Consider the following 22,146-nt stretch of genomic DNA (forward strand, 5'->3'; position numbering starts at 1 on the left):
CTCTCAGCCATTCAATCCACTTGCCGCATGCCAGAAATTTATGGCGGCTTCACAAAAACAAAGAGACTCAGGGTGGGGCCAAGAAGGGAGCTGGAGGGGGGTGATGTTTTATCGACTTCTCTTTAATTGCTGTAATTAAAAACATGTAAAGAAGCTTTTTGTAACGACTTTGCCATCATCATTAGTGGTTAGCACAGCTGCCTTATTAATTTCCCATTAGAACCCGATTCACAGCCCTTCTTTGGGAAGGGGGCGATGGGAGCCAGGGGTGGGGACTGCTGGGCCTGATCTGACCCAACCCCGCTGCTGAACCCCCAGGACAAAACCCTCCCACCCCGGGGGGCAGAAACTGGCAAGAAGGGAAGATGCGGGGTCTGGAGAAGCATCCTTCGTAGGTTACCCATCCTCAGAACGGCAAGCTCCGCCGTGTGACAGTGTAAACAGACGGAGGGACAGACAGATGCAGGCGGTGTGCAGGGCACAAGTCCGGGAGAGCCCCAGGACTGCGATGGGTGGGGGAGGGGAACGATTTAAGGCAGTACCCACTGTCAGGGTCCTGCAAGCAGACGGTGATTCCCTGAGAGGGAGCGCCTCCTTAAATTTTCCATTCTCCTTGCCTCACCCTAGCCCCAGCCCTGGAGAGCAGAGGATGGTACCTCCCAAGGTACCATCAGACAGAATGAGAAGGGCTGTGGATGTCTTTTCCAGGAAGCCTTCCCTGGTTGGCCTGGCAGAGAAGAAAGTGTACTCGTCCACCCCGAGCTTCCACCCCGAGGGTTCTCTGGGCTGGGGGCCTTTCATGATGCTTTGTGAGCACTGATTTCTTGAAAATCTTTATTGAATTTTGTTACAACATTGCTTCTGTTTTATGTTTTGGTCTTTTGGCCTCTAGGAATGTGGGATCTTAGCTCCCAACCAAGGATCAAACCCATACCCTCTGCATTGGAAGGGGTCTTAACCACTTGACTGCCAGGGAAGCCCCTCGTACGCGCTGATTGATTACTCATTGTAAAAATCCCTCCTATGCGCTGATTGATTACTCATTGTGAAAATCCCTTGTATGCGCTGATTGATTACTCATGTGACAGCCCGGCTAGGTAGGCTCTAACATTAGCATCCCTTTTTTCCAATGAGGAAATGAAGGCACAGAGAAGTTAAGTCATCTGCCCAAGGTCACACAGCTAGGGATAAGTGCAGGCTTGCTTGCTCAGTCGCTTCTGCCGGGTCCGACTCTTTGCGACCCTATGGACTACAGCCTGCAGGCTCCTCTGTCCATGGGATTCTCCAGCCAAGAATACTGGAGTGGGTTGCCATGCCCCTCTCCAGGGGATCTTCCTGACCCAGAGACGGAACCGGGGTCTCCTGCATTGGCAGGTGGATTCTTTACGGCTGAGCCACCAGGGAAGCCAAGGGATAGGCAAGGGGAATCTGAGCTCAACGTTTGTTCGTGGCCGGGTCCGTGGCTGGGTTCACAGCTCCTGTCTTTGGTTGACGGGGGGAGGAAGGAGGAGGGAGATGGTAGAAATACCAGCTGTGGGAACTTGGGTTGCCACCAGACCACTTTTTTCTTTTTTTTTTTTTAATTTATTCGGCCACATTGGCTCTCAGTTGCGGCACGTGGGACATTCCTTAATTGGGTGGGATCTTTCATTGTAGTGCGTATATTCCCTACCTGTGATGCGGCAGCACTTGGGCTCTTAGTTCCCTGAACAGAAATTGACCCCATGTCCCCTGCATTGCAAGGCAGAGTCTTAACCACTGGACCACCAGGGAAGTCCAGTCCTTGGACCTTTCTGAGGCTCGGTTTCCCCATCTCAAGATGAAGCTCCCGGGACACACCTTCCTACCTCGGAGACCTGCTCCCGGGGACCCAGGGAGGGAAAACATTTGCACAATTACACTGGAGGGCGGGGGGTTTGGGAGGCCCCTCTGTGTTTCCTTAGCATCTCCTTAGGGACGCGGTGTCCAGCTTGGACCTTTGGCTCTGACTGTTCTGCAGGGTCTTGGGGGGACGGAGGCAGGGCTCCCTTCTCCACCTGCAACCCGTCCACTCCCCAGGTGCCCAGAGCCCTAAGCTAGTCAGCGACTAGATCAGGGCTGGAATCCACGGCTTCTCTCCCCATCCCCACAAGGGTCACGACGTGGCACATGAAGAACCCTGAAGCCTGCTGTCAACACTTTTTGTCCGCTGGTCCCAATGCAGGGGACTGGGGTTCGATCCCTGGATGGGGAACTAAAACCTCATATGCTGCAGCTAAAGATCCCGCGTGCTGCAACGAAGACTGGGCAGAGCCCTCAGCTGCACACAGGTGACAAAGAGGCAGACCAATCCAGAAACACATTTGCACACTCACATGCATGAATCCATGGCCACCCTCGAGCACACACAGACACACTCCTGGGTTCTCTGTGGCCCGACCCACGACCTTGCTTGCACCGCTGGGCTCTGGGAACCCGCTAAACGGAGCTCCGTGGGAGCCCTCCAGCCGGCGGCCACGGCCCTGACCCGTTATTCTAACTCAGGGCTTTTCTGTTTCTCTGAGCAGCCGAGTTGTCCCTAGCGCTGATTTATGGGACAGTCGGTCCTCCGCTTCTGATTACGGTTGCCCTCCATAATTATTGTAAACACGCTTCGCCTCACTTGAGTCTTTCTTCTCGACTTCTCTCCCCTGCTTCTCTCCAAAGTAACAAGCTCTCTTCTGCGTTAAATCCGAGTCACGCCCTAGTGGGCCCCGCATGAGAGGATGTCTTTAGTTTATTTTTCATTTTTGGAAGGCAAGCTACTTTCTTTGTAAATTTTTACTATTTTTAAATTTTATTTTTGGCCATGCCCCACACCATGTGGGATCTTAGTTCCCCAACCAGGGATTGAACCTGAGCCCACCTCCCGCCTGCATTGGAAGCTCGGATGCCTAACCACTGGATCGCCACGGAAGTTTCAAGGGGGTCCTCTTTGTAAAAAAAAAAATCATGGCTCATTAAGGTTTTCCACACTCCCATGGCCCACTGGGCAACCTTAGATGTCTTCCCCTAAAACCCCATAATGAAACGGCACATACTGCGGCTTCTTTCTAGCACACAGCGGCTGCATTAGAATGGGGAGTCTGGGAAGGGGTCCTGAGTCACGGGGTGGGGTGAACGGAGCTGATTGGTGCACTGGGTTCTCCCGAAGCTTCTCTCTCATCCCTCATCTGAGGACGCTCTTCTGGGTCCTGGAGGCAATGCGGGGAGGCTGTCACCCGAAAGGCTCAGCGAGGGTCTATTCCTTTGCCCTCAGCTTGCCTGGTCCTTCCAGGAACTCCGACCGCTCACCTCCCCTCTCCCTCTTAGAGCTGAGACCCACCACGAGGCATCTCCCAGCGCTCCCGGAGACTGTGGGGACCTCCAAGCTCTTAATGCTCCAGGGCTGGGCAAGCGGGAGGATGGAAAAGTCAAGGATGTGGGGGGGTGTGCAGGCTAGATCTCCTCCGTCCTGTCTGACTCTTTGGAACCCCATGGACTGTAGCCCACCAGGCTCCTCTGTTCATGGGATTCTCCAGACAAGAACACTGGAGTGCGTTGCCATGCCCTCCTCCAGGGGCTCTTCCCGACCCAGGGGTCGAACCTGCATCTCCTCTGTCTCCTGCATTGGCAGGCGGCTTCTTTACCACCAGCACCACCTGGGAAGGTCATGGTGGTGGGGAGGGGGGACCCGGGGAAATCTGCCAAGAAGACCCTGGGGAAGTCTCCCATTATGAAGATCCCCCAAGTTGGAGGCCAAACCCAGAGGAGACCCTCAAAGCAGGTGACAGGTCTCCTTTTCAGAAAGGAAGCAACTAGTCCCATCTAAAGAGTGCTGGGGACTTCCCTGGCCATCCAGTGGTTAAGACTCTGCACTTCCAATGCAGGGGGCATAGGTCTGATCCCTGGGTGGGGTACTAGGATCCCACACTAGGCGCAGCTATTGCTGAAGTCACAGCCAGCAGAGGTGTGTCACATGTCAGCAGTGTGGCTTTGAGAGCCCGGGCCTCGGTCCCGTCGGCTAAGTGGACGGCACCGGCCCGGATGGTGGGAGGGGCCGCCATGAGCACAGAAAGCCACGGCTGGGGTTTGGCTCTACCCAGCTTGTGGCCGGTGGGCGAAGACCCTGCAGACCTTCTCTGCTTCACAGTCCCCCTCTCCCCGGCCCCGCGCAGTACTCACAGGCCACCTGGACTTCCGTCTGTCGCTGCAGCAGAGCGCCCATCCGGTTCCGCACGATGCAGCGGTAGAAGCCGGCGTGGGTGCGGTCCAGGCTGGTGATCATGTACCTGGGGGCAGACGAGACAGCTGGTGAGCAAGTCAGGCGGCCTCAGGGACGCAGGGGTCAAACTGGGGGTCAGAGGTCACCAGATCACCCTCTTCCATGACAAAGGGCGCCAGGGAGCCCTCGGCTGTACCATGGGGTCACAGAAAGGTCCTATAAGAAGATCCCTTCCAGTGGCTCTGACTCAGGTGCCTGGGAGCGAGGCTGCACTCCAGATGCCATCCAGGCAAGGCCATCTGGGCAGACTGCGTGGCTTTCTGTACGTCTGGCCCCGCGGCCAGATTGCATGATCCTAAGGGGGCCCCAGGGGATGCTCTCGGGGAGCGCCTCACTGGCCCCAGAGCGGCAGAGTCTGGTGCAGGGCGGAGGGCAGCTGGAGAGGAGCTGTGTGGTGTGCTCACCCGGCTGGGGGCAGGGAGGAGGCCAGGATCGGTCTGCGAGGAGCTTCTGACAGCGAGACGTGGCAGGTGGTGGGTGCTCTTGGGCATGGAGGGGCTAGTTTCCCTGGCCCCCACCTCGTGATTACCCTGCTGATCTGGGCAGTGACTAGCGCAGCAGGGAGCTCTGAGGGTCCAGGAGCTGGTACCTAGGATGCCTCCCCTACCCTTGGGTGTCCTTGGGCTTACCCAACTGACTCGGGGAACAAGCTCACTGCAGCCTTCCCCCAGGCTATGCCAACCCTGGAGCAGAGCAGCCTTATTTGTAGGTATCACCAAGTTTGCTTTTGCATGAGTTCTGGAATGAGCCCACCACCATCGTCAGCATCATCACCGTCGTCACCATCGTCAGCATCATCACCATCGTCACCATCATCGGCATCGTCAGCATCATCACCAGCATCACCATCATCACCACCATCACCAGCATCACCATCATCACCATCATCACCACCGTCACCAGCGTCACCATCACCAGCATCACCACCAGCATCACCATCGTCACCACCATCACCATTGTCACCATCACCACCATCACCACCACCGTCACCATCGTCACCAGCATCACCACCGTCACCATCATCACCACCGTCACCATCATCACCATCACCAGCATCACCATCGTCACCATCACAGCATCACCACCAGCATCACCACCAGCACCTCACGATGATGAAGCAGCTGCTGCTCTCTGAGCACCACCTAAGCTTCAGCTGCTGCATCAAGTGCTTTTCATTCATTTCTCTCTCTCTTTTTTTGCTGTGCAGCTTGTGGGATCTCACTTCCCTGACCAGGTGTCAAACCTGGACCCTTGGCAATGAAAGCATAGAGTCTTAACCCCTGGATCCCCAGGGAGTTCTCTCCACTCATTTCTTTACCTCACATAGCAGTTCCCAGACCACTGGAGATCATGGACCAGTAACTTAAGCCATTTTAACAATCTGAAACTTTGTGCCATGCCCACTACCCTAGCTTCACTTTCTTCGTTTTATGTGGACAGGGGCAGAGGGTCGTAGGTCTGAATTTGAGAGTCTTTTTACCTAATCGTGCTACTAACCCTATGGAGGGGATACTTCTGCTAGCACCCCCATTTTAGAGGTGAGGAAATTGAGGTTCAGAAATACCCATCATTGACCTGTGGTAAAAGAGGAGAAGCGAAAAGCAAAGGAGAAAAGGAAAGATATTCCCATTTGAATGCAGAGTTCCAAAGAATAGCCAGGAGAGATAAGAAAGCCTTCCTCAGTGATCAATGCAAAGAAAATAGAGGGACACAACAGAATGGGAAAGACTAGAGATCTCTTCAAGAAAATTAGAGATATCAAGGGAAGATTTCAGGCAAAGATGGGTTCGATAAAGGACAGAAATGGTATGGACCTAACAGAAGCAGAAGATATTAAGAGGTGGCAAGAATACACAGAACTGTACAAAAAAGATCTTCATGACCCAGATAACCACGATGTTGTGACCACTCACCTAGAGCCAGACATCCTGGAATGTGAAGTCAAGTGGTCCTTAGAAAGCATCACTACGAACAAAGCTAGTGGAGGTGATGGAATTCCAGTTGAGCGATTTCAAATCCTGAAAGATGATGCTGTGAAAGTGCTACACTCAATATGCCAGCAAATTTGGAAAACTCAGCAGTGACCACAGGACTGGAAAAGGTCAGTTTTCATTCCGATTCCAAAGAAAGGCAATCCCAAAGAATGCTCAAACTACCACACAATTGCACTCATCTCACATGCTAGTAAAGTAATGCTCAAAATTCTCCAAGCCAGCCTTCAGCAATACGTGAACTGTGAACTTCCAGATGTTAAAGCTGGTTTTAGAAAAGGCAGAGGAACCAGGGATCAAATTGCCAACATCTGCTGGACCATCAAAAAGCAAGAGAGTTCCAGAAAAACATCTATTTCTGCTTTATTGACTATGCCAAAGACTTTGACTGTGTGGATCACAATAAACTGTGGAAAATTCTGAAAGAGATGGGAATACCAGACCACCTGATCTGCCTCTTGAGAAACCTGTATGCAGGTCAGGAAGCAACAGTTAGAACTGGACATGGAACAACAGACTGGTTCCAAATAGGAAAAGGAGTACGTCAAGGCTGTGTATTGTCACCCTGCTTATTTAACGTATACGCAGAGTACATCATGAGAAACGCTGGGCTGGAGGAAGGCACAAGCTGGAATCAAGATTGCCAGGAGAAATATCAATAACCTCAGATATGCAGATGACACCACCCTTATGGCAGAGAGTGAAGAGGAACTGAAAAGCCTCTTGATGAAAGTGAAAGAGGAGAGTGAAAAAAATTGGTTTAAAGCTCAACATTCAGAAAACTAAGATCATGGCATCTGGTCCCATCACCTCATGGGAAATAGATGGGGAGACAGTAGAAACAGTGTCAGACTTAATTTTTTTGGGCTCCAAAATCACTGCAGATGGTGACTGCAGCCATGAAATTAAAAGATGCATACTCCTTGGAAGGAAAGTTATGACCAACCTAGATAACATATTAAAAAGCAGAGACATTACTTTGCCAACAAAGATCCGTCTAGTCAAGGCTATGGTTTTTCCAGTGGTCATGTATGGATGTGAGAGTTGGACTGTGAAGAAAGCTGAGCGCCGAAAAATTGATGCTTTTGAGCTGTGGTGTTGGAGAAGACTCTTGAGAGTCCCTTGGACTGCAAGGAGATCCAACCAGTCCATCCTAAAGGAGATCAGCCCTGGGTATTCATTGGAAGGACTGATGCTGAAGCTGAAGCTCCAATATTTTGGCCATCTCATGTGAAGAGTTGACTCATTGGAAAAGACCCTGATGCTGGGAGGGATTGGGGGCAGGAGGAGATGGGGGGTGACAGAGGATGAGATGGCTGAATGGCACCACCGACTTGATGGGCATGAGTTTGAGTAAACTCCGGGAGTTGGTGATGGACAGGGAGGCCTGGTGTGCTGCGATTCATGGGGTCGCAAAGAGTCGGACACGACTGAGCGACTGAACTGAACTGACTGAAGAGGCAGGGCCAGGGTCCCATGGAACCTTTCTGACTTCAAGCCCAGCTGCTAACCAGCTCAACACGGACGTGCATGCATGCATGCTTAGTTGTCAATCGTGTCTGACTCTCTGTGACCCCGTGGACTGTAGCCGCCAGGCTCCTCTGTCCGTGGGATTCTTCAGGCAGGAACACTGGAGCGGGCTGCCATTGCTTCCTCCAGGGGATCCTCCCGACCCCGGGATAGAGCCCACATTTTCTGGGTCTCCTGCATTGCAGGCGGGTTCTTCATGGCTGAGCCACCGGGGAGCCTGCAGCACTGACATCTGACCCCACAGGACCCCATGTTCGGTCCTGGGAGGGCATGAGCCCCAGACTCACAGGTGGGTGTGTGCTAAGCCTGCTCTGCCCTGCAGCAGCATCGCCCAGAACCTCCTGGCTGCCCGAGTCTCTTATCTCTGCCCCTGGTGACAGCTCTTATCTGTCCCTCACTCCTGTGCTCAGCGTGATGTTGGGAAGATAGTGGGTACCCAGGCTCTGGCAAATCTCCCGTTCTCCCCCTCCCCCACCCTCAGGCCCGTCACAGGCCCATGGCTTCCTGGGGGAGGGGGAAAGACCGTTTTGGATAAACCGTTTGGGTTTTAAAAGCGATGAGGTGACCTGGGAGGGAAGATAGAAGGAGAGATTGACTGGAAAAGCTCTCTATCTTTAAAAATGGAATCAGACACTACTAAAAAGCACCAGGGAGAGGAAAATGAACAGAAATGGCCAAACTCACAAAAAAGATGCTGGGCCACCATCACAATGAAAGAAAGTCCAATCAAAATAAGACAATATTCAGATGGCACCAAATTTTCTTGTACGATTACACCCACGGCCAGAGTGAGGCGGAGGGGAGGTTGACCACGGATCGGCTGATGAAAGAGTAAGTTGGTCCAGCCTTTGGGGCAGAATCGATCCAAATCAGAATATTCAAGTCTTCTGACCCTGAGGCTAGACTCCAGGGAGCTGGCCTTTTATGTGTACTTACAAAAATGTGGCAATAACCAGGTATGAGATGTTCACTGCAGTTTGCTTGTAACAGCAGAGACAAATGAAACCAGAAGCAGTGTAAACAGCCATCAAAAATGGAATCGAATCGATTAATGATGCCATAGCCAGAGAATGAACGCAGAACCCCTGTATGGGATGAGACAGAACAGTCTCCAAGACACAGAAAGCATGAAAAGGAAGTCGAAGCTGGAGTTGGGGGATATTTATGGAAATAAAAACATGAGAAAGTAAAAAGCTAAATAATATCACAGCTGAGTGTTAGGGACATGAGAGAATGTATTCTTATCGCTTGATAAGTTGTTATTTATTGATACAGGCTGCCAAACCCTTAGTCTAATGTTTAGGATCATAAAAAGAATTTTGAGTTTGTGAGCCAAAAAAAAAAAAAAAAGTCGAAGAACAGTGTAAATGGTAAAACGTGTAGGTAAACTGGAATAGTATGTATTTGTATATATTTGCAGACACACAATCACGTAATGGGCTTCCCTGGTGGCTCAGCAGTAAAGAATCTGCCTGCCAATGCAGGAGACGCAGGTTCAGTCCCTGGGTCGGGAAGATCCCCTGGAGAAGGAAATGGCAACACACTCTAGTATTCTTGCCTGGAAAATTCCATGAATGGAGGAGCCTGGTGGGCTACAGTCCATGGGGTTGCAAAGAGTCAGACACGACTTAGCAATTAAACAGCAATAACCACGTACCCATTCTGGCATGGACATAAAAATTTTTCAAGATGCATACCCTTGCCTTTTGGGAGAAGTATTGAGGACTCAGAGGAAGGTAAACTTCTACCTCTGGATTTTATGTCTTTCTACACCATCAGAATGTTCTTTATGGTATGCATATATTGCTTTTATTTTAAAAATAAAATTAAAAAATGCACTTTGAGCATATAATGTCAGTATATATTATAAAAAAGACACCAGGGACTCATTGGATCCAGGGTTTGTTTGCTGATATCAGTGATGCGTAGTGAAATTTAAACTTTAATAAAAGTTGATTTCGGCATAAAGCACGAGTTCCTTTGCTTCAGCCAGGAAGCCCTAGGCCCTACCTGGGGCCCCAAGGAAGAGCAGTGGGTGTGAGTCTGCCCCTCCCCTGAGGCCAGCAGAGGGGAGCTGGCTCTGGGTCCCGCCTCGGCCCCCGCTGTGGGGAGGGCGGGCACCCTCATTCCGCATCTGAGGTCGGCCTTGCTGCGCGGTATAGCCCCTCTCCCTGAGCTGTCTCTGCCTGGGAGAACTATTTCTGGCTTGTAGGCAACATTATTTAAAGTAACAGTGCCGCCCACTGCCTTTCCTACCAGGGAAACCCGCTTCGCTCCACCCAGACTGCCTCCTCGGTGGGTGGAAGAGGCAGCTGGCCAGCATCTCGATTTGCAAATCCGGAATGGCGGGCGGCATCACAGCATCCGAGCATCTAAGATAATGACCCTGACAGCCCCTCATCCCCCACAGGGCTCCCTTCTGGGCCCCAGGATGCCCACAGCTCTATCTGCCCCACCCACCTGCGGCTGCCGGCCTGGCAGGGAACTGGAGGAACCCATTCCTATCCAGGTCCCTTCCAGGGGCAGGGGGATGGCTGAAATGCTTTGTGCAGGAGGGTGCACACGTAATTGCCCATGATGGAGGCTGGCGCTGGAGGGGGCGCTAGGGCTTCTGATGTTGAGAAAACTAGGCCTGACATCCACTTCTGCACTTTTTAGGGGTTTGACCTGGGCAAGTGATGGAAATGTACAAACCTCAGTTTTCCCATCTGTAAAATGGGCACAATAATGGTTATTGCATACATGTATACATGTATGGCTGAGTCCCTTCGAAGTTCATTTGAAACTATCACAACACTGTTAATTGGCTATACCTCAATACAAAATAAAAAGCTTAAAAAATGGCCCTCTTTAAAAAAAATTGAAATATAGCTACTGTACAATATTATAGAAGTTACAGGTGTACAATATAGTGATTCAGTTTCTAAAGGTTTGGGGGAGAATGGGTACATGTGTCTGTATGGCTGAGTCCCTTCACTGTTCCCCTGAAACTATTGCAACATTGTTAATCGACTACATCCCAATACAAAATAAAAAGTAAAAAAAAAAATAAAGGTTATACTCCATTTATAGTTATTATAAAATCTTGGCTGTATCCCCTGTATTGTACAGTATATCCTTATAGCTTGTTTTAAAGATTTATATTTTTTGATGTGAAACTTTTTAAAGTCTTTATTGAATGTGTTACAATACTGCTTCTGATTTCTGTTTTGGTTTTTTGGCCGTGGGGTATGTGGGATCTTAGCAGTCTGACCAGGGGTTGAACCTGCATCCCCATGCATTGAAAGGTGAAGCCTTAACCACTGGACCGCCAGGGAAGCCCCACTTTGTAGTTTATTTCTTACCTAATGGTTTGTGCCTTTTAATCCTCTACCCCATGCTGCCCCTCTCCACCTTCCTCTCCCACTGGTAACTGGTCTCTAGAGCTGTGAGCCTATTTCTTCTTTTATTATATTCACTATTTTTAAGATTTAATATATAAGTAATATCACATAGTATGTATCTTTCTTTGACTTATCTCACTCAGCATAATGCCCTCCACGTCCATCCATGTTGCTGCCAATGGCAAACCTGTCACTCCTTTTCACGGCTGAGTAGTATTCCACTGCAGGTATATACCACATCTTCTTTACCCACTCACCTGTTGATGGACACTTCAGTGGCTTTGATAACGGCTATCTCTAATGTAAGCCCTGGACTCACGTGCCTGGCACATGTCAGGGGCCGCCCCTATGCCTGTCACACGAGGGTGCAAAAGGATGCATCACTGGCGGGGGGAGGAAAGCACTGGGGTGAGGTGGAGAGGGTCAGAGGGGAGGACGGACAGGGTGCGGAAGGACCCTGCTCCCTACCTGAATGAGGACACAGTGAGAGAGCCATGCCAAGCCTCAGGGGAGCATGGGTTCCCTGGAAGATTTGTTGGCTTCCCCGTGGACGTGAACCCCAACTGTCTCAGCCACCCACAGAGGGTCTGCCATGCCCATTGGTTCCTCACTCTTTAAAAAAAATTTTTTTTTAATTTTTATTATTTATTTATGTGGCTGTGTTGGGTCTTGGGAGTTAGTTGCATCATGAGGGATCTAGTTCCCCGACCAGGAATCAAACCCTGGGCCCCTGCATTGGGAGCTCAGAGTCTCAGCCACTGGAGCAGCAGGGAAATCCCTTCTCATCCTCCTACTGGTAGAAGGGCTTTGTCTCGGTCCTCAGCTTCTGGCAGACCCTGTCCCCTTGCCCCCCTTCTTCAAGGACACTGGGGACAGCAAAGGGATGACTCCTCCCTTTCCAAAGGCTGCCCCCCCAGCCCCTGGGCCCCAGGAAGCTTTCTTCACCAGCCCGACCTCCCAGCCCCGTGGTCACCTGTTTGTACCCTCCTCCTGGCTCATCTGTCACCTCGCTCTCCATCCAATGAGGAACAACTGCAGGGGCGTGGGGACGCCTGGATTTACCTGTCTCTAGGTCCCCTGCAAAGGACCACTTATTTATTAATTTATGATAGGAAACATATTCCTGGGGTTTAAAATTCAAAGAATAAAAGAAAAAGACACAGGACACCTCTCTCCCATCCCTGTCCCCAGCTGCAAGGTTATTCTCAGCTCCTAACACACACACACACACAGGAAACCACTGTTAGTTTTTTGAGCATCTTTTCAGAATTATCAGGCAAATGCAAGTAAATTCCTCATAAGGTGAGGAATCTCCTGGATGGGAGAAGGTTGGTTTCCTCCCAGTTAAAAGGAGCAGGCGGTGCAGAGAGGGCCTTGGGGGCAGGGGTGGAATGAAAGAGAGACACACAGAACCCACCCGGTCTGCTTTGCCCCGTCGCAGAGCGTCCTGATTTAACCAGAGGGACCCCGGTCACGAAGCTCTCTCTCCAAGATGAAAGGCTGGGCTCGGGGTGGAGGGCGCATGGCCACAACCCAGAGAGGAGCCGGGATGGACAACTGGATTTTTAGAGACACAGGACGGACAGTGGAGAAAATAACAGTCTAAAATACATAGTGTCTTCTCCAGCACATGGGGAAATACACAATGCCCTTTTTGGTTCGAGTCCTTGACTGTCACAGTTGATATTTAAAATGATTCTTACTCACATTAAATAAGATATTTCAATTCCACAAAGCTGTCAGGAGCTGATGCGGACACCAGAAATAATAGGCCTGCTCTCCTTGTGTTGTCCTCGTTAATAAATCAGATGCCGGAGAGGCACGCATGGTGCTCACGGGGGGTGGGGGGGAGGGTACGTGTGCACACGCACACGCGTGTGTACACACACACACTGTCACACATACCCACATGCAGTCACATTCATGTACACATGTACATGTTGTGTATACACATACACACGTGTACAACCCACACTCATCCATATACACAACGTGCATACGCATCACATAAATGTACTCATGTACACCCAGATGGTAAAGAATCTGCCTGCAATGCAGAGGACCCAGGTTCAATCCCTGGGTTTTGGGTGGGATCCACCTGCAGGGTGGATGCAGGTGGGGCCACAGTGGATGGAAGGGGGAGGAGGCCCTGCCTCTGACCACAGAACATGGGGGATAAAGGGATGCCAGGTCCAAGATGCCGGTCTCTGCATCCCTCTTTTCCGGCCTCAACTGGACCCCGCACAGGTGGACGGGGTGGCCACGGCTCAGGTGAGCGGAGGGGCAGGGGCCCCAGGGCTTGCTCGCATGCACAGGAGCCTGCAGCGTCCGGGAACAGCGGGCATCGGGCTCATAGAGGCCTGCCCCCGGAGCACAGAGCTTCCCCTTGCCCAGTTCTACCAAACTCCCAGCAGTGTCTAATGAAAACAAGCCATTTATCACCTCTCCACACGCTGCTCTCCAGCTCATGGGGAACCCCTCTGCCTTCAGCTAGGAAGTTGCCTCCAGGAAGCCTTCCTGAATCTCCTCTGGGCTGCCACAGGGTTCCGCCTGCTGGACCTGCATGTATCACACTTAGTTTAACGAGCCGTGACTTGTATGTGAGTCCCCGAAGCAGCCGTGCTCCCCAAGCGTCATGCTTGGAACAGCACATGTTCAGTGAACACTCCCCGCGTGAGTGAATGAAACGGCCAGCGCGTGAGGCCAAATCGTGCCCCCAAAGACAGTCACGTCCCGTGTTGGGAGGTGAAGGGAGGGAGGTGAGGGTGGGTGGCCACAGCGCAGAAAGGCTGAATGTAAGATTTCACAAATGACCATCCCGGCTGAGGACAAAAGGCAGGGTGTGGGCTCATTAGTTCTGTTTCCTCATCTGTGAGATGACTCCGACTCTAATCAGAGTCTGATAATGAGTCTGACGGCAGTCCCGAAAATGATAGACTGGATGAATCCCGCTTTGGCCTCAGATTTTCACTATAATCCTAACTGCATCACTTGTTAAGCAAGGGACCTTAGATAAGAGGCTGAACCTTCTTAAGCCAGGGGCACTCCACCCGTATAACTGGCAACATAAGGGCAGCTGCTTTATAAAAAATGTGAGCAGGACTTCCCTGGTGGTCCAGTGGCTAAGACTCCATGCCCCCAGTGCAGGGGGCCCAGGTTCGATCCCTGGTCAGAGAACTAGATCCTGCATGCCGCAGTGAAGATCAAAGATCCTGAGTGCCACAGCTAAGACCCAGTGCAGGCACAGAAAGAAAGAAATGTTAAAAAAAATAAAAGAAAATATGAGTGAAGGCAGTTCCGTTCTCCGGCTTGTTTTGAAACCACGCATTTGTTGCGATGCCATAGATACATTAGGGGACGATCGGAACAGAACTTGAGCTTTGCATTTGTTGTTTGTGTTTTGTCTGCAAGAAACACTCGGTAAATCCACAAACCTGCCTGCACAGTTCCTGTGGCATGCACACCTTGGGGGTCTCAGCTCACGGGTGAGCTCACCCGCCCACATCTGGTCGTACAATCCTCTTTCCATTGCAGACAACCCTCCTTGCACCCTTCATGATAACTCAACAGCTGCAACCCACCGACGCCCAGTTCCACGAGTGGATTTCAGGCCCTTTCGAAGGCCAAGTACCACATTTATTGTGGCCTTTGTGCATTTCTTACCCAGTGAATGTTCAGGGATGTGAGTAATCACCCTCATCACATTCCTCTTTTTTTCCCATGTGTCCCTAATGAAGTTCTGGGTGGGCTTCCCAGGTGTCTCAGGGGTAAAGAATCCACGTGCCAAGCAAGAGACAAGGGTTCGATCCCTGGGTCGGGAACGTCCCCTGGAGAAGAAAATGGCAACCCACTCCAGTATTCTTGCCTGGGAAATCCCAGCCTGGTGAGCTACAGTCCATGGGGTCACAAAAGAGTCGGACACAACTTAGCGAATAAACAAGAACAATGAAGTTTTGAGTGTGGCTCCCTCTCCCCAGTTCCCCCACGAGCCCTGTGGTTTTTAACTGCACGATTTTGCAGCGTGGTGACTTCTGCCATTGTTTCTATCTCATGTTAGCAGAACGGGCTGCAAAACTCTAACCTCGGTGTCTGACATTCGGTAAGCACTGGAGAAATGCGTCTTTATGAGTTTGCCATCGCCACTGATCGTTTGACCCAGACTGGAGAGCCCACAAAGTTCCGGGCACTGTGTGAGGCTCTGGGAGTCAGCAGTGATAACGACGCCCGCAGTAACAGCAGAACCATAGTCTTCCCGGTGTTGGGGTCCCCCCAGCTCCTTACGCTTAGATGAAATGTTGCTCCTGCTGCCATATTAACAAGGCCCTGTTCCCCAGCCCCATGACCAGTCCCTTTATTCCTTCTGCCACGGCCATCCCCTGGACATCTCAGGATCTCAGGGGAGAGACGAAACAAAGACTTGCTCCTCTTAGAGCAGAAGTGACTTTGTCGTGGCCCCTTTAATTGGCACAAGGGATGATGGGTAATTAACACTAAGGAGGGCGGGGCCAATGTGCATGGTAGAAAGGTTTGATCATTGGAAGCGGGAGCCTCCCGTGGGCGCAGAGTGTGGGGGATGCTCTGCCCGACCAGCCCGCGCTTCCGGCATGGCTGTGTCCTGCTCCCAGGTCTCCACCAGGCTCCTGATTTCCCCAGGACAGATTTTTGGGGGATTAATGAATGGTGATGAGGCTGGAGGATGAACCACTGTCTTCCTGGGGTGCCTCCAGCTTGCTGGGCCAGGTCAGGAGGGGGGCGCTGGGCAGAGGTGTCCCTGGACGTCCCGCCGTGCTTGCGGTTGGCAGCTTGGGCAGGGTGGGGGTGCCTGGTGAGCTGCCCGCTCCCTTCCCGCCCAGACCAGGCTCAGGGTCAGGACGGATGCTCTTCCTGTCTCCCTGGGTGAGGCTTCAGACGGCCCTGTGTCTCTCTTCTCTGAGTCCCAAGGCTCAAGCATCCAAGCGGGGCAGGTGTCCACTCCCCGAGCCCTCCCCGAGCTCCCGGCTCTCTGGGTTATATCTCCTTTTGGGAGAGTCTTGGCCACACTGCCACTGAAGTCAGAAAACAGGCTCCAACGACTACTAGTATCCAGAGCTGGGCTTGGGGGGCAAAAGCTCTCGGGGGTGGTGGGCACAGGTGAAGAAGCAGGGTTTTGGACTGTCTGTGTGTAATTACTTGCTGATTGTCCTTGGGCAGGTTGCCAAATCGCTCTGTGCCTCCATTTCCTCTGCTATAAAACAAGGGTAATAATAATAATTATCATAAGCAAGCCAGGCAGTTCTAAGCACTTTACATACAGAATAATGCATTTACTCCCCTTTAACTATCCTACGGGATCAGAATTCATTTTATCCAAATTCGGGAGGTGAAAAAGATGAGGAAACCAAGGCACAGAGAGGTTGAGCAACTTGCCCAAGGTCACACAGCCAGGAGGCCTTAGATTCCGTGCTCTTCACCACGACACCACGGTCCCTACCTGAAGGCACGGCGTGAGGATGACATGACATAATACCCATCGTGCTTAGTAGGACAGGGCCTGGCATGAGGCATGTGGCAAGCACATGCTGAGTTAGCCACCCCTGGGATGAATTATGTTACTGTTACTCACTCACTGTGTCCTGGGAGAACGGAGCTCTGCCCCCAGCCCCTCTAAAAGTCCCCTGACACCTGGCACAACGCTCCTGTCCCGCTTGCCAGCCCCAGGAGCAGCGTCTGAGCTTCAGCTGCCATGACATCCAGCGTCGGAGCTAGGACGGCGGCTGCCCTGAGCCCCAGGGCCCAGAGCCGAGCCCCCACCTCTCTGCCCTTCCCAACATCTGCTCAGACCCTGGGCAGCAGGCCCCAGAAAGCATCCCACCAGCCCTGATCATTCTCGCCTGGGTCCAGCAGGACTCACCTCCACCCTCTACTCCTCCTCTTTGGATGGGCAGCCGCTTGAAAGCTTTGCAGCCACTCCAGGCGGGATGTGGCAGCTACCCCCCGCCCCTGCTCCCTAAATCCGGCCTGGCCTCAGGACTTCACCCGCGGAACCTGGTGGAACATTCCAAAGCCAGGGTTCAAGAGCCTTGCAGCTTCCACGCTCGCCCTCCCGGACCACTGCCCCAGACCACCATGGCACAGAGGCTGGTCACCCACAGGGAGAGAGAGCAGCAGCCCAGCTGTCCCCGCCGTGACCCGCCAGCCCCGCTGACCGCCCGCTAAACGCAGCGTCACGGGAGCACGCAGGAGTGACCAGCCCAGAAACAGCAAGCCACCGCTAAGGTTCGGAGGCAGCTGACCAGGAGCTGTGGCCGTGGCCCGGCCGGGAGTGCACCTGAAGGCGGGGCCCTCTCTCTGTTCCCTGGAGGTCGAAAGTCAAGGAGCAGCTGCAGCGGCTGAGCTTCTGGATGAGGCCAACTGGGGCCTGACCTCCAGGGCCTGCGCCCGATCTCTTTTGGGGAGGCTGTCTTTCTTGGTTACTACTTCATGTTCTGCAGGCAGGAAGCTCCCACCTGCTCACGTTGAGCTGGGGAACTCTCCGGCATTTTCCAGCCCCCAGGGGCTGCTGGTTGGAGCTGTAAACCCTGCTTTAAGCCCCACCCCTCCTCCAATCCCACCCCCAGGAGGTAGGCTTTAAAAAAATATATTTCTTTATTCATTCGGCTGCGTTGGGTCTTCGTTGCAGCATGCAGGGTCTTGGGTGAGGCACACAACTCTCCAGTTGTGGGGCAGGGGCTCCAGAGTGCATGGGTTCCGTAGCTCTGGGACATGTGGGATCTTAGTTCCCCAGCCAGGGATGGAACCCACGTCTCCTGAATCGCAAGGCAGATTCTTCACCAGCGGACCACCAGGGAAGTCCCAGCACACTTGGGCAGCCAGCTGGGAGCCGGTCTCTTCCTTGGCCAGGATGGGAAGTTCAAAATCACAAAATTCCCCGGCACCGCCTCAGTCAGAAAGCAGAAAGTGGGTTGCAGCAGTGACTCCTTTTGCGGGGATGAAGACCCAGGGGAGGGGCCACCTGAATCTTCCCGCACTGAGAAATCCCATGACAGGTCTGAGGGGTCTCTGAGGGGTACGGGTGGGGAGAGGGGGAGTCAGGCACCAAGGCAGGCCCTAGGAAGCAGGGGTCATTACCAACTCCCCAGGCATCTGTCTAGCCCATTTGCCTGCCTGAGCACAGAACTGAGGCAAGATCTAATTAGTTTCTGTGTCCTGGCTGAGAGCCAAGGTGGGAGGGGGTGCCCCGGGGAAGATTTGGGGAGGGGGGAGTCAAGAAGGAGGCAGCCTGGGGTCTCCAGCCCAGCTGTGTGGGGAGGAGGAATGAACATCTCATTTCCATGCATTGAAACAGCCCTGGTGAAAAACATATGTGCCTCTGCTGGGAACTCCCTTCCCATCCCTCCCCGAGGACCTCGGGCACCACGTGACCGCTGCCCGATGCCCGTCTCCTGCACTGGTTACCAGGGATTCGGGCCAAATCCAAATACGTCAATTTCAGGTGATGGATGATCAAACCCGCCCTAATTTGCATGTTAAGTTTCCTAGTGGTAGAAATAAACAGCCTTGGTTCGACGGAGAGGAGCTTTTCCCGGGAGCCTTTCATAAAGCAGCGGATGCTTCCTCTGTGCGATCGGTCTGCACTCTGGAGAGTCTGGGTGGACGTGGTCACCTGCCCCCAGGGCTGCCCGGATCGGAAAGTAGGAGAGGAGCGGGCCTGTAGGGAGGGTGTGGCTCCTGTGTGCACACCCGTGTGTTCTAGACTGTGCTGGGCTGGGGGGCCGCCGGTGGGTCCACGTCCTTTGCTCCGCCCCTGATTTGCAGCGAGACCCTAGATGCGCCTCTTTACTCCAGGGTCTCAGTTTCTCCATCTGTAAAATGGGAAGCCTGATAACATCCTCCTCCGACCCCCAGTGAGAATTAAACGCAGCCAGGGCTCACGTATGCTCCTGGGTGTCGGGTCACACTGGGTGCCCACGCGTGGTCCGTGGATGGACCCCCCAGAGCTGCACCAGCCACACAAGTGTCAGTGGGGTGAGGACACCGGAGCGGCCCCTCCCCGCCTGCCCCCTCGGGGGAACCACGGCTTCAGGGAGGTGGTCTCCCTGCCCGCCCCCAAGGGCTCTCAGGGCTGGGAGCCTCGGAGCTACACGCTGAACCACGGGACACGCGAGGACTCAGTGGGTATCCAAGGGGAGAGAAAGGAGTGGGCGGAGCCTGTGACCCGGGGCCTGGCCACGACCCTCACCCCCAGCACAAGCTGTCTTCCCTATATCCTGAGATGCTCAACCTGACGAAGGAAAACCCCCCACTCTAACTGGATCGGGGAGTCCGCCTTCTCCCATACATGAACCCCGGTGAAAGCCGAGCAGAGCTGCATGGAGACTCGGGGGGCTGGGCGTCAATTCTAACCCTGACATCTCCAGAGCAAGTCGCCTGCCTCTCAGGTCACGGTGGCCCAGGGCTAAGGCGGCAGGCTTGGCCCCGTGGCCAGGGAGCCATCCAGCGGCTGTGGCTCTCCTCAGGACCCGGGCGCACGTCCCTGGGCCCCCTCCGCCCCGAGCTCGAGTCCAGCAAGGCAACATCTACCATCCATCCCTGCTTCCTTGGCAGTGGGGGGCCCACCCCCCTCTCCAAGCCAGGACCCATTAGTGAGAGAGTGAGGAAACTGGTTGCTATGGAAACCGAGACAGCCAGTGTTTCAGAGACTCTCGCTTCTTCCCCCCACCCCGCCCCCACCCCCACCCCCCGCCTTTCCCCTCACATTTTGAACTTACTCGTCTTAATTGGCATAATTATTGCAACGGCACCCTGAGGCCGGGGAGCCAGCTGTGCCCCTCGCTGCCCACCCCTGGCCCTGGCCCTGCGGGGTCTCTCTGCCTCCTGCCTGCCCTTTTCCCGGCTTCTCCTGTCACTCACCAGCAGACCCCGAGCCTGAGGCCGTGGCCAGTCCCCTGGGGTCCGGGAAGGCCCTGCCCTCAAGCTTGGGGAGGACTCCACCCCAGGGTGCAGGATGGACCAGGCTTTTGGACCTCAGGACGGTATCAGGAGGCGTTCTGGGGCCCCTGTGGGGACCAGGTCAGGGCTGCTATGGATAACTGAGACCCCTCCCACCTATGGCCTCAACCTCCACCACAGCTTTAAAAAGCGACTGCCCGGCGGAGACCAGGGTACAGACAGTACTGATGCTTGTGGAGACGGCACCTCCCGGTCACAGGGCGGATGAGCTCTGGCCAGGCTCTCAGAGTCTCAGAGGCTCTGCCTGGGTCTGGGCAATGGATGTCACACCTGCCTGCTCATCCCACTCCGAGGACCAAACGCGGCGTTGATGAAAGCAACTCTGTGCCACCGGACGTACAGACAGCTGGGGGCGGGAGAGGCCCGCAAGAGGGTCCAGAGGTGAGGCCAGCCATCTCCGCCCTCCCCCTCCCATGCCAGGCCCAGCGGGAGAGTCTGGGTGCAGCGGTGCCTAGCTCTGCCTCACTGGTTCTCAAAGGCGGGCAGGGAGGTAGCCCCCACCAGGGTACCTCTGGCCAGATCTGGAGAAGTTCTTGGTTGTCACATTTAGGGGAGGCGACTCCCAGCACGAAGCGGGTCCAAACCCTATAACACACAGGGCAGCCCCTCACAACAAAGAATGACCCCTGCCCCAAACATTAAGAACGGCCAGGTCGAGAAACCCTACTCTCCTTACTGCCATCCACGGAGGGTCCCTCACACTCTGCTCCCACCCCGTTGCTAGGGCCCCCCCCCAGATGCACAGGTGGGATGAGCTGGGTACCTCCCGGCAGCCTCCCTCCCTATCAGGGCCCTCAGGGGCGGGAAGAGGGGCCTGGGGGCCAGGGATCAGGGGCCAGAGAGCACGCTTGGCTGGGGGGGTCTCGTCCTCCTCCTGGCCAGCCTCCCCCACCCCTCCTGGAGGATTCCGACATTTCTAAACTCGTTAACTTTTAATTACTACCTTCCCTCTGCCTGAGTACACTGGCTCCATGCCACGTACATCTCTATTAAAATTCAATTTATGCCCATCATAACTAATTCCTGCACTTCAGCTTCCTCACCAGCAGCCTTCAATGTTCAGACAAGATGTCCAAACTCACGGTCGAACTGGAGTAAATCTCCACAGAGGCTGCTAAGACACAGGCAGGGTCTGGTTTTGTTGAGGAAGAGGGGTTCAGACTTCCCAGGAGGGCGGGGTTGAGGCCAGGGCAGAAAGGGTAAGGTGGGGAGAGAGGCGGGCGACCGGCTGCCACCCCTCAGTCCAGGCACCGAGCGCCCACTGGCCCCTAGGTTGGAATCAACATTTCCAAGGATCAGCAGGACGGGAGTGGGAGGCGGGGTTGGCAGGGGGCTGGCATTGCCTTTGGGCTGATCCTCTTTGCTGAGCTCTGCGCCTGGCAGAAAGAAGGTTCTAATTCTCCACCCGGTGAACCAATGAGCATCTCCTGATGTTCCTTCATCAGGCTTGGAGGGAGGAGACCTGGCTCACTTTAGTCCTGTGACTTTGAGCCTTGGGTGGGGAGCTGAACCAGGAAGACGCGTCCCTCGCGTGTGGAGACGGCGTCCCTTAGGAGCTGGAGACGTACAAGGACTGAAAACGGGAACCGAGGTGGGCATGGCCAGTGCGGGACAAAGCAGGAGGTGGACGGCCATCTGGAGTGTTCGTTATCAAGCGTTAGGAGTGTGCCTGGTGGTCCAGAGGCGAAGATTCTGCGCTCCCAAGGTAGGCGGCCCAGGTTTGATCCCTGGTGGGGGAACTAGAACCCACATTCATAACTACGAGGTCACATGCCTCAACTGAAAGATCCCAACAGGCTGCATCGGGCGCCCCTAGTGGCACTGGTGAACTCGTCAGTCAGTGCAGAAAACCTCAGAGACGTGAGTTCCATCTCTGGGATGCGAAGATCCCCTGGAGGAGGACACGGCAACCCACTGCACTATTCTTTCCTAGAGAATCCCGTGGACAGAGGAGCCTGGCAGGCTATGGTCC

The 22,146-nt window shown here is 53.7% G+C and overlaps 1 protein-coding gene across 3 annotated transcripts in view; it reads right to left on the reverse strand.

Moving 5' to 3' along the window:
* The window catches only part of SDK2 (sidekick cell adhesion molecule 2), a 264,553-nt gene that overhangs the window by 109,350 nt on the left and 133,057 nt on the right, over positions 1–22,146 (reverse strand). For all 3 annotated transcript variants that reach the window (XM_043454318.1, XM_043454377.1, XM_043454457.1), the window contains one exon: positions 4,183–4,289. In XM_043454318.1, coding sequence (XP_043310253.1) covers positions 4,183–4,289 — 107 coding nt within the window. The remainder of the gene's footprint in view (positions 1–4,182; positions 4,290–22,146) is intronic.

The sequence above is a fragment of the Cervus canadensis genome, chromosome 1 (assembly GCF_019320065.1).
Source record: "Cervus canadensis isolate Bull #8, Minnesota chromosome 1, ASM1932006v1, whole genome shotgun sequence".
NCBI lineage: Eukaryota > Metazoa > Chordata > Mammalia > Artiodactyla > Cervidae > Cervus > Cervus canadensis.